Raw genomic sequence first — 13,877 nt, 5'->3', positions numbered from 1 at the left:
CTTCTCTTAAATTCTTTCCAGATCGAAATCCAAGAACTGCATAAACTCTGCAAAGTACTTCTTCTTCTCCTTTGATATGCTGTTGCTCATATATAATTGTAGTTTCAGGACGAGAAATGCTCGTTTGATTTTAATGATCGCCTCTTCTGACAGCTTACTCATAACAAACTTTATATCGACCCTATAGTTGCTGATGGCCTTGGCACTATTCTAATCCCTGTTTGGATCAGTGTGTCGATGGCTTTTATGTTGCTTGGGCCCGCATTCTGGATGGCTCAACAATAATTTGCGCTCCCAATCGAGCAGATTGATGGCTGGGACTCCTACAGCCAGTAGTATATAGTAGATTGCTCTGACCTTCTGGATGTAGTAGTTGGGAGCATTGACGTGATAGCCTTTGTCTATTTCAGTGTAGAGGCATTGCTCGCTGATGAGGCTGTTGTGGCAGAGATGGTTGGTCAGAGCAAACTACTCGAGATCTTCTGAGTTCATGATGAGCTAGTATTCAATCATTTTTAGTTTGGCCTTGGTTTCATCGATGAAGATTTGGGAAATCAGGAATGTTCCTTATTGTGATGTTTCGCTGTGGATCATAGAGAGTTGCTCTATGTTACTGCAATACTCTAAATTTATTAGGCTAATGAAAATTATCACAAATCAATTAAAATCCGCATTTCCATAACGCATTCATATCTGCATGTTCGCTCGGTCTGATTGCATAATTGATTGACAGCTTAAAATGTTGAATAAGTATGAGTGAAAAAGACAATTAATACAAATATGAAGATAATTGTGAAGATGGTGTTGAAAATGATGAATACGAAAAAGATGATGACAAAAAAGATGAAAAACGAGTAATTCCAAGCTATTGTCTTATAAATTGGATGGCTATTATAAGAAGAAGTTTAGAAATTGATAGAACGACAATAAAAAACAGTCTATATAATTTATATAATATTACTCATTTTATTGGTTAAGGTTTGCTGCCTAGTTACTAGTTTATAGTGTCATTAATTCGAATCAATTATATAAATATACACTCCATTTCCCAAGCAAACAATGAAGCAAAAAGGCAAATCCAAAGACAAGAAGAAAGTAGAGGAAGTTTAGTAAGTTTAATCCGTTGTAAACTAAGACCTTGAGCAAACAAACTTTAATTAAATTGAAAAGCTGCAAGACTTCGGGATCAATGCTGCGGATATTGCGAAACTAAAAAATGCGGGAATGTGCACAGTTGCTTCCATTGTCATGGCGACCAAGAAGTAGCTCACGAATATCAAGGGCATCAATTAGGGCAAAATCTAAAAGATCCTCGAAGCAGCCAAGAAACTGGAAAACCATGGGTTTATGACTGGGAATGAACTTGCTCAGAAGAGGAAGAATGTAATCAGGATTACAACCGGTTCTTCAGTCCTTGATTAATTGCTCGGGGGAGGGATCTAAACAATGGCTATTACTGAAGCATTTGGCTAATTTCGGACAGGTAAAACACAATTGGCACATACTTTGTGCGTCACAACTCAATTGCCGAAGGAAAAAGGCGGAGGAAACGGAAAGGTCATCTTCATCGACACGGAAGGGACATTCAGGCCTGAACGAATACATAAAATAGCTTAGCGATACGGCTTAGATGGGTAGGAAACTTTAGAGAATATAAAGTACGCAAGAGGGCATACTGTTGAGCATCTATGCTGCTTGCTAAATGTAGCTGCTGCGATGATGATGTAAAGCCCGCACTCCCTGTTGATCATCGACTCAATCATGGCATGCTTTCGAAACGATTACACCGGGCGAGGCTAACTATCATAGCGGCAACAAACTTTAGGCAAAGTCCTCAATAAGATCATGAAGTTGGCTGAACAGTTCAACGTGGCTGTTTATATGACCAACCAGGTGATGGCTGATCCTGGAAACACAATGGCTCATGTTGATCCCAAAAAACCCATCGGAGGGCATGTTTTAGCTCATGCGAGCACCACGAGGCTTTATTTCAGAAAGGGTAAAGGCTAGCAAAGGATCTGCAAGATATTCGATTCCCCTTGTTTGGCATAAAACTAGGCCACATTCGAAATATCAGAAGGAGGAATCACCGATGCCAAAGATTGATAATATATCCATTGTGCTTCCTGTGCATGATGCCTATATTGTGTATTGTATGCTCATGACTATGTATTTTTCTGATGTATTTGCTGAATTTAACGAACAATATCATAAAGTGTGCCATTTAATAGACTTGTTTATTCTCTCAAAGCATTATCGCAGATTATTTAATGGCAATACGCAGCTTTCAGACTAATTTGCAATGGAATCACAATTAAAAGCAGGGCAGTTTGTTAGATTATTAGAGTCATTGTTAAGTATGTCAAAATAACTCCAATATTTGGAACTAACAATTCTGTTTTTGTAACTGTAAGCATCTTCAATCCATATTTATGACACTCTTTCACGTGAATGTGCACTTTGATTATCGGTTTTGTCTATCATGTTAGTTGCTGTATTATTATTCTCTGAATGGCTGAGCTTGTTGTTTTGATGGCTAATGTCGCTTCTTAATGTGTAATCGCAGAATAGTGGGTATTCCCGTTCCTAAACAACTCTCACCCTTAAATCTTCACTATCCAAAACATTGCCTATGCTCTACTTCAGCTCATTTGCGAGGATACGCTGGCTGACAAACTGCTGGTCATTCAGCAACGACAGTATTATTTATTCCTATTATTGACTGACTTTGAGTTGAGAATTCTTCTTCCTGAATGCCTTATTGACATTGAGACTGGCTCGCTTGTTCACATTAGCTCGCTTATTGGCATTATTGACAAAATTCGTATTATTGGCATTAACATCCAACAGACCCATCTCGAAAACCGTCAGCCGATCTTGCATGTGCTATTTCTCGATACTTTCGTGTTTCGATATTACTGATTTTATTGTTGAATTGTATTTGTTTTTGTTTGAAGATAGTGCATGCCAGAGAGTGCTGTTAAATGGGATGATTTGTTCTGTATTTAACTGCAATGTCAGCATTGTTATGTACATGCATTCGGCAGCAATATCCCCCATCCTTATATTGTTTATAATGTGTTTGCAAATGTTCGGCATCTGGAAAAACTTACATACACTTGCATACATTTAATCATGGGCATTTTAGGCAAATATGGCATAGAGGATGTTGAGTCTGATCAGCTTTGTGTATATATTCTTATTATAAGAGCGAAACAAGTTGCTATTATTGGAGACAGTAATAGTGTTTGAACTCTGTTTGGTGACTATATCCTATAAACTTCGATGTCTGTTATGATATAATTGCGACTATTTGTTCAAGCTGTTTGTTATTAGCTTCGAGAGGGTGTTCAATACTTACTAGTTTTGTTAATTCGATGATGTGTGGTATTATGGAAATGTACGAAAGATTAAGTTAAGGGTTTGTCTAATAGTTTGGTGCTATTTTGATCGATGGTTGTTATCGTTGTTGTGAGCACTGTGAATGCCGTTGCTGTTGTTCAGTACAGACGAATAGCATGTTAGGTTTGAGAGTTTCTTGACGATGAGATAGATACAATTACTGGCTATCAGTAGCCCTCGATAAACCATTTCGATCATATCGGTATTTGAAGTAGATGTTCCTTTAATCTGGCTGAGTTCAATAACATATTTGTTTATGTTGCCTAGTGCCTATAGTATTATATTTCTGGAATTTCTGTCCTTCCCCAAAGTGAATCTGGAGAGCCATGCCATCGATCTTTCAATATCGGATAAATGCGATAGTATTGATTTAACATTGTGCTTATACTAATGTCCTCGGCCTATTATTATTATGCTGTTACCTATCGGCAGTTTCTTGAGGAATGTATCATTATTGGCGATAATAGTGGCGACCATTGGCTGATCACCCAGAGTGAACAATTCCGGAGGCAGTAATCTCCACACTAATTCTAGTTATCATATTACCATGCTGTGATTATTTATTATTCTTGTTGGTACTCAAATTGATGCTCGCATTGAGGGTAGTACTCAAAATATCATTTGAATGTGGACTCAGCCAGTAATGCAACCTACACAATACATAAGTAGTGCATTTACATGTTAACATAGGTATTCTTAATGTTGCGCTTCAGGTGTAAGTCAGTGGAACCAATGAAGTTGTTGAGCAGTATTGTAGATGGCTTCACTTTAAAATTATTAATCAGGGACAATTAAAACCCAGAGCTACCATGATAGCCCTACATCATGTTATCCCCACTACTTTGTTCAGCATCCTTGCTCGTGTTGTTCTGGAGCATGGCCCCCATCACATCATAATACTAAATTAGACATAATCCGATACTTCTGATAGTTTAGTTTCATACCATACAGGGCACACAGATCCATGCATCGTCTTCAAATACGCTTTCTATTCAAGTTTGTGCATGGTATTGGCATTGGCAGCATTACTTTAATTCTGTTGGGATAAGGCAGTGGAAAGCAAGCTACGATAAATGAAAACGGGTTACTAAAGTTATTTGCTATCATGGAACATTGCAAGGTCGAATAGTTATCGTTTGATAATGGCTTGTTGATTTTTCAGGATGCTGTTACTATGATCGCCATTTAGATGCTATAAGAGGAAGGTTAACAGTTCGGAGTATCTTAAGGTATATAGATGGGTGAGAAGCTGAATGGAATGTCGGGGCAGGGATTGTAATGTTAGTCGGCTCATTGTTATGTTACTATTGAAAGATTAAAATATACATATAAATGTGTGTGTATATGTTATGTGTATGCGATAACACAATTAGTCTTATGTCTGCTTTAATTTCATAATTAGAATACATTGCTATTTTTATGATATTATTATTGTATTGTATTGTGAATATAGAAGCATGCCCCTCAGCGCACACCACATTAACAATGAGAAAATAAGCCAATATACTGCCCTTTTCGTCCATTATGATTACTACAGCCGGGGCCATATTTCCCTGCCGTAGCTAAGCCTAATCCTCTAGTCCATGCACATTCCATTTGAAAAATAGCAGCTATCAGATATGCTGGTCGACACCGGCAATACCAACCCGTCAGCCATCAAACTCGCATAGTTCCTGTCAATTATCTCGATGTATTTTTGTAGTTATTTCAAGCGTGATCCATGATAAAGACATTGACTATTAAATCGAGGAATTGTTCAAGCTGTTCGATTTCAATGGGAACGGACTGATAAACCGGGATGATATCAGCCAAGGATTCGATGATATCGGGATCGAACTGAATGAGAAAGACATTTTGGGAATGCTGGAGGTCACCAAAACTGGAGAGATTACCTATGAAGGCTTTCATAAGAATATTCTCAATAAATGAGTAACCACTAGCCATCAGCAACAACGCAATGATGAACTCACATCTTAGTCCTATACTCATCCATATTATATGCCTCTATGGGAGTATATATCCATGTTTGCACGAACACTCCTGATGATTCGGATAGCAATGAACTCCCAATAACTATTTAAATATACATAATGCATAAATAAATGTAATATTAGCCAATGACAACCGAGCACTTCGATGAGTCCGAACTGACGCCGGTCGAACTTACCAACAACTCCTTATCATTGCCGACACCGATACCACACAGAATAGTCTCCACCGAAGATATAGTAATATAAATCGATCGGAATCGCCCGAAATATGGCCGGATGCTGGTACTCTTCTCGAAGGGTGGATTCTTGCTGAGTTTAGGCCCGGATTGTACATTACCATCATAGCATAGACCTATGTTTCTTGGGAGGTTTTACATTCTTCTTATTACTCGCCATACTCCTCTGTAAAACTGTGTCCAATGTCATATAAAACGAGGTCATAGTGTTTATCACTTATCTCCTGACTTCTCTACAAATAGGATCCTACTTGGCTGTCGCACTTTCCAACCCCTGCGTCGCATTGAGATAAAATAACCCCATCAAACATATCACTGAGGCTAACAAATATAAAGTGTGCCATAAGTGTGGAGCAGAGTATCGAAGGAAGACCTATCATTGTAAATAGTGTGATGTGTGCGTTGAAGAATATGACCATCATTGCCCATGGACGTCAAAATGCATAGGCAAGGGCAATATCAGATATTTTTATATATTTGTAACAGTGACACCCATCTATATACTGGTGTTCATGGGACTGATGATGGCCTGTTTGATTGTCAACGCCCAAAATATCGCAAAGAGTAACCATCTGAAGGTTGGAGCTTGATTTATGCGAAAAATTCATGATTCTATCATCAATGAATTGTAACTGTCATCAGATAGATTGTATCAATTGACCGCATCATTTATAGCTTGTGTACATCATTTTACATTGTAGCATCATATCAGATAGATGCAACATTGCGATAAGGAGAATATGAGGAAATAAACTATTAATAAAAGGATAAGTAGCTTTGAGGAATATCTTCAAATCGATAAAATTACTCATCTCAGTCATAGCAGAGTGTATTAATATCACAATATATATATATATGTCAGTTCAACCATATGAAATGTGTATGTATATGCACTTGTGAATATGAGCATTTGATAATGCAGGTATGAATGTATTGGATAGTGAATCTGGTAGCAGAGACACCAGAAACAGTCAGACCAACAATCTATTAGTGTTGCTGTCATATTTCTTTGATATAATAATAAAAGACAACATAATAGCCGAGCAGAACAGATGTCACAAGTTTAAGTCATTGCCCTCCATTTCGAGAAGCCCCTGCAAGCCAAGATTCAAACGATGATCATGAAGAAGAGCTCAAAAACTTGTGCCATCTGCATCGAAGGCTTTGAGGAACAGCAAATAATAAAGAAATTGGAATGTGGGCATATTTTCCATCGATGCTGCTTAAAGCAATGGCTCAAGAGATCTAAGGCTTGTCCGATGTGTCGGCACGACCTCAGCGACTGATTTATTTGTGTATTATGGCAGGTGCGATTTGACTATTTTTTGGGAGGAAGAGATACTAATTATATAAATGCACTGCTCGGTAATTAATATATCCATAATAGCCAATCAAAGTATGATAATACCCATGATTTACAATGTATGGACAATAGATGAGTATATACCAACAATACATTAGTATATATGAACATATATGAACAATAGATTACACTGCTCTGCGATCACCACGAATGAATGTATATATCTGAATAATAATAACATAAAAATATGAAGTCCCTGGCAAACAAGCCGAAGAAGATAAGCAATCGCTTTGATTAGTGGTAAATCCTGTCGGTGTTCACGGAGTCCACAGACGACTGCTTGTCCTAAAAGTATTCCTCGGTCCATAGGAAGTTCTATATAAAGAGCATCCTTGGAGTCCTCATGGCAATTAACGCATATCTCTCGCATTGGGGACCCTGGAGCTGGCCCAACAGCTACAACTACATCCTCTTCTCAGTTATCTTCTATTACATCGCCAGCTATATTTATGGCTACTTCGGTGATGTTGGAAGTGCAGCCGGCAACAAAGTACCTCTACTCATCACAATAGATCGGAGAGTATGTTGTGGACGGATACAAGAACATCTATCTCATGAAGCTCACTGACGAGAAACTATAGTACATATTGGAGGAAATCGATTCAGAGACCAAAGCCGTCAAAAAGAGCAAATCGTTTAAGTATTTGTAATACTTCACAAAGGAAGGGTTATTCTTGGAATCACAGTATTTGAAGCATTTGGAGAGTTTCATGAAAGCAAAAGGCAAATGATATATCACTGTCTATATGAATAATGGACACTGCAATCCTGGCGACTGCATTCCGTATCCCTAAGTATATGAGCTTTCCTGAATTACATATTATATTTATCGAGCATATCCACAAAGGTACATCAATGAGCCAACCAACCTCTAGTTCCAATAGCAGCAGCAAGCTCGCCCAATAGCTCGACCATAAAACAAAACAAGCGCATCGTTTACTTGAGAAACTCAAAGCTAAGAAGTAGAAATAAAAACTGTAACAGAACAGATCCCCTCGCAATCCAGTCAGCAGTACATAATCATTTAAGACATGCATCAATGATGATAGTCATCTGGCAGAACTGTATTTCAGAATATTCAGTGAGCATATGGGGGACCCAGCCAAGGCTGTCACATAATTGGAGAGTTGCTTTCATAATCTACGCAAATAATTTGAGAAGACAAGTCAAGCGCAAGTTAAGTTGTTAGAGAAATTGTAGTTAGGATAGAAGTAGATATAATAACTCAGGCAAAGACTAAGCGGTAATAGCAATAACAGTAACCCGAAGATTGCCCACTAAGAACCCTACAAAGCAGCAGACACATAAATTCTTAACTCAAGTCTCCAACATTCCTTCAACAATGGCCATAACCCGAATTTCAGCATCGATTTCATATAAAATTTTGAATCAAAAATCACTCTTTTAACCAACGATCTTGCCAAAAAGGACAACGAAATCAACAAACTATGGGATAAGAACAGATAATTGAATCGGCTCATCAACGAACATGAGTAAATTCATAAAGAGGAGAGAAGGAAATATGAAGAGTAATCGTAGGAAAAGGAGAGCTTGTATGAAATGCTCAAGAGAGTGACGGCCGATTTATAATGCAAGGACAAGGAGATTATAGAAATCAGGGACATACAATTGAAAAGTAGAAATAATTAAGAAATGCATGGATTGTAGAATTAGTTGCAGCAGTTACGGTAGCTTTCTAGCTCATCACTCGAGGCGCATCAACAGCTGCAATAAAAGTATCATGCATTAGAGCAACAGCATGGCCTACTACAATCACACCAACAAAAATAAAGCTTTGCTTTCACAGAAAAGTATAAAATGCTATAACAACTAAATAAATAATTATCAGAACAAAACAAAATGCATCAGTAATCTATTCATACCGCATAAAACAGCCAAAAACAAACCGAATAAGCTCTCTTCAGAGCACAGAATCAATTACTCTTATTATAAGAGACCCTCTAATTGTGGAATAAGTCCTTGCAGCAATCCGAAACAAAACTAACGTAAAGCCTTGAACAAAATCAGATACTTCAATAAACCCATAAAGCAAACGCAATCGCAACCCAACAGCAATACCAATAATACGAAGAGTCGCTGACCGACAAAATCGAGCAATACACAAATTCAATAAAATAACTCGAGCACTCCCTAAACCAAACTCGCAAATAAAACTAACTCCTCAACAAGAAGATCAGCATCTTGAACTCAGATCATAAGCTATCTCTAGAAAAAGTGAAGTAATAGTATAAAAATCAATTGCAATAACAATTGCAATAACAATTGCAATAACAATTGCAATAACAATAAGCCAACATGAACAATACAATCCAACAGAGTGAAAGATATTGTAATTAAAAATAAAAGACTATATTATTGCATAAGAGGCAGCTGGTGTAAGTGAACGAGTAGCTAAGTAAACTCAGGGTATCGTATAAATAGCAAGAGGGAATCTTAGCACAAGTTTCAGAAGAACTGAAGATGCTGATCGAGTAGGTCAATAGCAAATAAGAACAAATCGAGTAGTATGAGCATCGGCTACAAACAAGCAAATAAGAGAATGCGGAGATCATCAACGAGAAAGTCCATCTGAAGGCAGAGTGCGAGAGCATTATGCGATCATTTAGTTAATATAAGTCGAATGCGTTGCTCCACGATCAAGAGATCACTCGGCTTAATAAGGCCAGCACTCATTTACAACAGGAGATCACTCATTTACAATAGGAGATCACTCATTTACAACAGGAGAATACTCATTTACGACAGGAGAATACTCATTTACGACAGGAGAATACTCATATAGCAGAAAGCGTGGCTACTATAAATAGGAACAGCTAAAGCAACTAAAATATATGCCAATAACTGACCGCATAACTGACTAAATACAAACAATATGAACATAAATACTATTAAGCAGACAAATAATGCAAATAGCTTCAAAGCCATTCTGAATTAGTTTCCCATAAACTGGAGAAAAGCTTGCTGATTAACGAGCGACTACTTCAACAAATTGGGAATATGCAGTCCCAAACCACAGTAACAGCGACAACGACGATACAATAGACAGCCGAATAATAAAAATACTAAGAGTATGAGTAGAATTTGAGGCAACTGCAAGTCACTCTAGCCAATAAGGACATGTTGAATAAAGAGCTTCGCAAAGAGCTGTAGAATCTGACAAACAATCTATCAGAGAATGGGCACACTATCAATAAACTCATACAATCCAATTAGAGGCTATTAGAGACCATCGCCGAGCTCACCCAAACGAATCAATAGCTCATCAGTCTCAGCACACGGCTTAAGCGTGAAATCGAATCAATTACATAATCCAATCTCTCTCACAAAAACTCTCCCTCTTCCCAATAACTAACAACAAACTAAATTAACCAATTGAAAGCCTCCATCAAACAGTTAGAGTCGCAGACCATCACCCTCCAATAATAGCGACAAAAATAGAACAATAAGTACATTAAGACTATTGAAAATCTGACGAAAGAGCTCGAGCAAGCGTGCAGTAAAGTTAATGACCGAAATGATCGACGCTCTTCACAGCATAAAGATGATGAGAAGTAGCGCAATGATTCTGCAAGCAAGGGCAATAGAACAAAGTCAGTGAGCAAACTGAAATCTTATTTCGGATTTGGGGGCAAGTAATGATCTATATAAACACTGTTTGTTTGAATATAATTGCTCATCTACTTTACTTCTTTGAAGAAGAACTTCTCTTTTATATTGTTCTATGCGACTATACAATTCTCTACATACACCATGCTCTCCTATATATCTCTATATATCTATATTGATATATATGTCGGTTGTATATCTTCGAGATTGCGCTCGACAATTTGAATAATAGTCAATTCATTATTATAAGCAATTGAGCCTAATTATGGGAGTAATCGGAGTTTCATCACTGTTTATCGATGAACAACTTCATGGTGAGTCTCATGGCCAAGCAAAAACTTGAACTTTATATGCTTTTGCAAGAATATTATTTAAGCTTTATATTATTGTCACAATGCACTCTGTCTCACATGAGAAATTGTTGAAGGACTACGACATTCTCAACCCCATAGGTAAAACTATTGTGATGTAGGCAGCGGTAGATACGGAGAGGTCTTCGAGGCCTATGATAAGTGCAATGAAATCAAGGTCGCACTTAAAAGAATCAAAAACCACGGCGAAGAAGGGCCCGGACTTCAGGGCAGCTCTGTGCGCGAAATCTCCATCCTCAGAGAGATATCCAACGAAAACATTGTCAGGTAAATTCACCGCCACGTAGATTCCGAGGGTACATCATGGACACTGACCTTTACATTGTGCTCGACCTAATGAAGAAGGATCTGAGGAGTGTGTTCAAAGAGCTCGGAGAGTAACAGATGGCGGAGGGCACAGTCAAGCGTTATCTCTACCAACTGTTGTCCGCTACGGCCTACTGTCACAAAAGGCGAATCTTGCACAGGGACTTAAAGCCGGAGAACATCCTCCTCGATGAAGACGGTACGTTTCGCATAACGCAGATAACGTGAGAATCACCGACTTCGGCTTGGCCCGTAAGATTACTTATCCTTCGCGGCCCTACACGTTGTCTGTGGTAACGCAGGCTTACAGGGCGCCATAAATACTGCTGGGCAACTCGCTTTATACGAATAAGATCGACGTGTGGTCCATCGGATGCATCTTCGCCTAAATGTTAACCAAACATCTGATGTTCCCTTCGTCGGGGGAGTTTGATCAGCTGAAGAGCATTTTTAGGAAGATGGGAACCCCGACTGAGGAGGAGTGGCCGGGATGGACAGACCTTTTCAAGCAATTGAAATAAAGCAAAAAGGTAAACTTTGAACTGGGGCAGTACTCGCCAACCGACCTGAAGCTGGAAATCGGGGAGGGCAGACTGAGCGACAAAGGCCTGAATCTGCTGAAAGTATCTCATATGATAACACAGAAAATGCTGACTCTGAACCCAAACAAAAGAATCACAGCCGCATAAGCATTAAAAGATTCTTATTTCAATGATTTCAGTCTTCAATGAATCAAATCAGTATATCCATAAATTCCTTTATTCTAATCTTTCTTTCATTATCCTTAAAACATTTCATATAAAATTATATTAAAAAAATAATAACAAATATAAAATGTTCTCTCTACTTTTCATCGTTCCTCTCAGAAATGTCCAATGTAGTGAGCTTTGCTTATTCATCCTATTTACTTTGGCATAAATAAGATGGCATGAGTTTATATTAGGTCCGTTCATTTTGACAGTGCAAATAAAATAATGTAATTTGATCTAATATTCCCATTGTTGTGATCAGCATCGAATCTTTCATGAAAACGTATTCTCTCTTGATAATAATACTCATTACTCAACTATCATAAATCTACTGCACTGCCTAGTTCCCCAAAGACGAGCCCGGAGGATCATGGGATACCGATCCCTTGATGTAGAACCTAATCGAAAAGTAATAAGCTGAACTAGAAAAGTAATTGATAGCCCGCGAGGATGCAGAGCTGTATCCTTGGCTTGCTGAGGAGCTGGACCAGCTTTAACAAGATGAGATGGATTTTTAATTTTAAACTTTTTCTTTTTATTTAACAAGTAAAGATAGCCTGGAATTTAAATGGAATACCAACCTCGGCAGTGGTCAGTTCTACATTCGTGTTGGCCTTTACCAATTCGAAGATAGCGAATTGGTTGCAGTAACTTGGCCTTCTTAGGACCAGTTTGTCACATTATAGTATAAAACTGGCCAATACTCCCCTTTTACTCATCTCAGCCGCATTTACTCTCTGAAAGTCATAGCAGTCCCTACATCATAAAAATTCATCACACTGAAGTTCAGCTCCAACTTGGCATCGGACCTCATCGTTTAAGTTCATTTATAAGCACCGAAAGTGATGTTTAAAGATGGAATTAATGACGATATTTTCAAGTTACCCGCAGAGAAAGGCGAAACTATCTTATCCGAAATCGAACAAATCGAAAACCAAAATAGATAAACCTCTGTCAAAGCGCATTCCAGTTTATAACGTGAACACAAACATTATGGATAAATGCTGCTTTTAACTGGAGCGGAGCTGTTTGCAATTACGTGCACTGCTTTTGTACAAGTTTATTGCATCAAAAATCTAATAGATAACAGGCTTATAATCTGAAAAATCGGATTGATTATGTATATGAAGTAAATCAGGCACGAAACTCATTTAACATAAATTAAAGCTATAAATTTCATTCAATAATGCAATAGAATAAATGATATATCATTTTTAATACTGTTTAATTAGTCTTTCAATTTTAGCAATATTCTTTTGAACACCTTATATCCTTTTTTTTACTTACTCGTTGCTTTATTGGTATTACTTTATTTTCATGCAACAATCTTCGAAATTCCTTTACTTTTTCTATAAATTACTCTGTTTTTCATCCTTTTATTTTATTAGTCTTTACATTTTAGTATCCATATTGTTGATTTATTTATCGATTAGTGTGTTTACTGAGAGCATTTCGTTCATTTTTGTATTATGTTCATTGGATTTTACTCGCATCTGAAGCAATTATTATTTCATTGCTAATTATTCTAGCTGTTTGAATTTGTTAGTTTGTTGTAATTGTTCGCAATTTATTGTGATTTTGAGGAGCTTATTTTGTTTTTAATTGAGCTCTTCGTTATTCTTGGTGACCCATTATTTAAACTTGAGCAACTGGCCCGTCAATTATGCGTTTCTTTCTTAAAGGGCGAGGATTTTGGTGTGTTGAGCTTGTGCTTATGAACTCAATTTTATCTGCATTGAATTGAAGTTTGAAATTGTGTGTTAAATTATTGATGAAAGTGTCTGTTCATTTAATACAATAGATCATAATATAATAATGATGTCGAGTCTCGA

General features: G+C 37.6%; 1 protein-coding gene across 1 annotated transcript; it reads left to right on the top strand.

The window, feature by feature from the left end:
* Positions 1–1,347: 1,347 nt before the first annotated feature.
* LOC148299578 (uncharacterized) lies at positions 1,348–11,261 on the top strand. The gene is given in 3 exon segments (XM_088275924.1): positions 1,348–1,596; positions 1,774–2,041; positions 11,092–11,261. Coding segments are annotated over 3 exon segments (687 nt in total).
* The last annotated feature ends 2,616 nt before the right edge of the window (positions 11,262–13,877 follow it).

The sequence above is a fragment of the Brachycentrus maculatus genome, unplaced genomic scaffold, assembly GCF_059751285.1.
Source record: "Brachycentrus maculatus isolate JH-2025_06_01 unplaced genomic scaffold, ASM5975128v1 h1tg001067l, whole genome shotgun sequence".
Lineage (NCBI taxonomy): Eukaryota > Metazoa > Arthropoda > Insecta > Trichoptera > Brachycentridae > Brachycentrus > Brachycentrus maculatus.
This window is presented reverse-complemented; position numbering and strand designations above follow the sequence as displayed.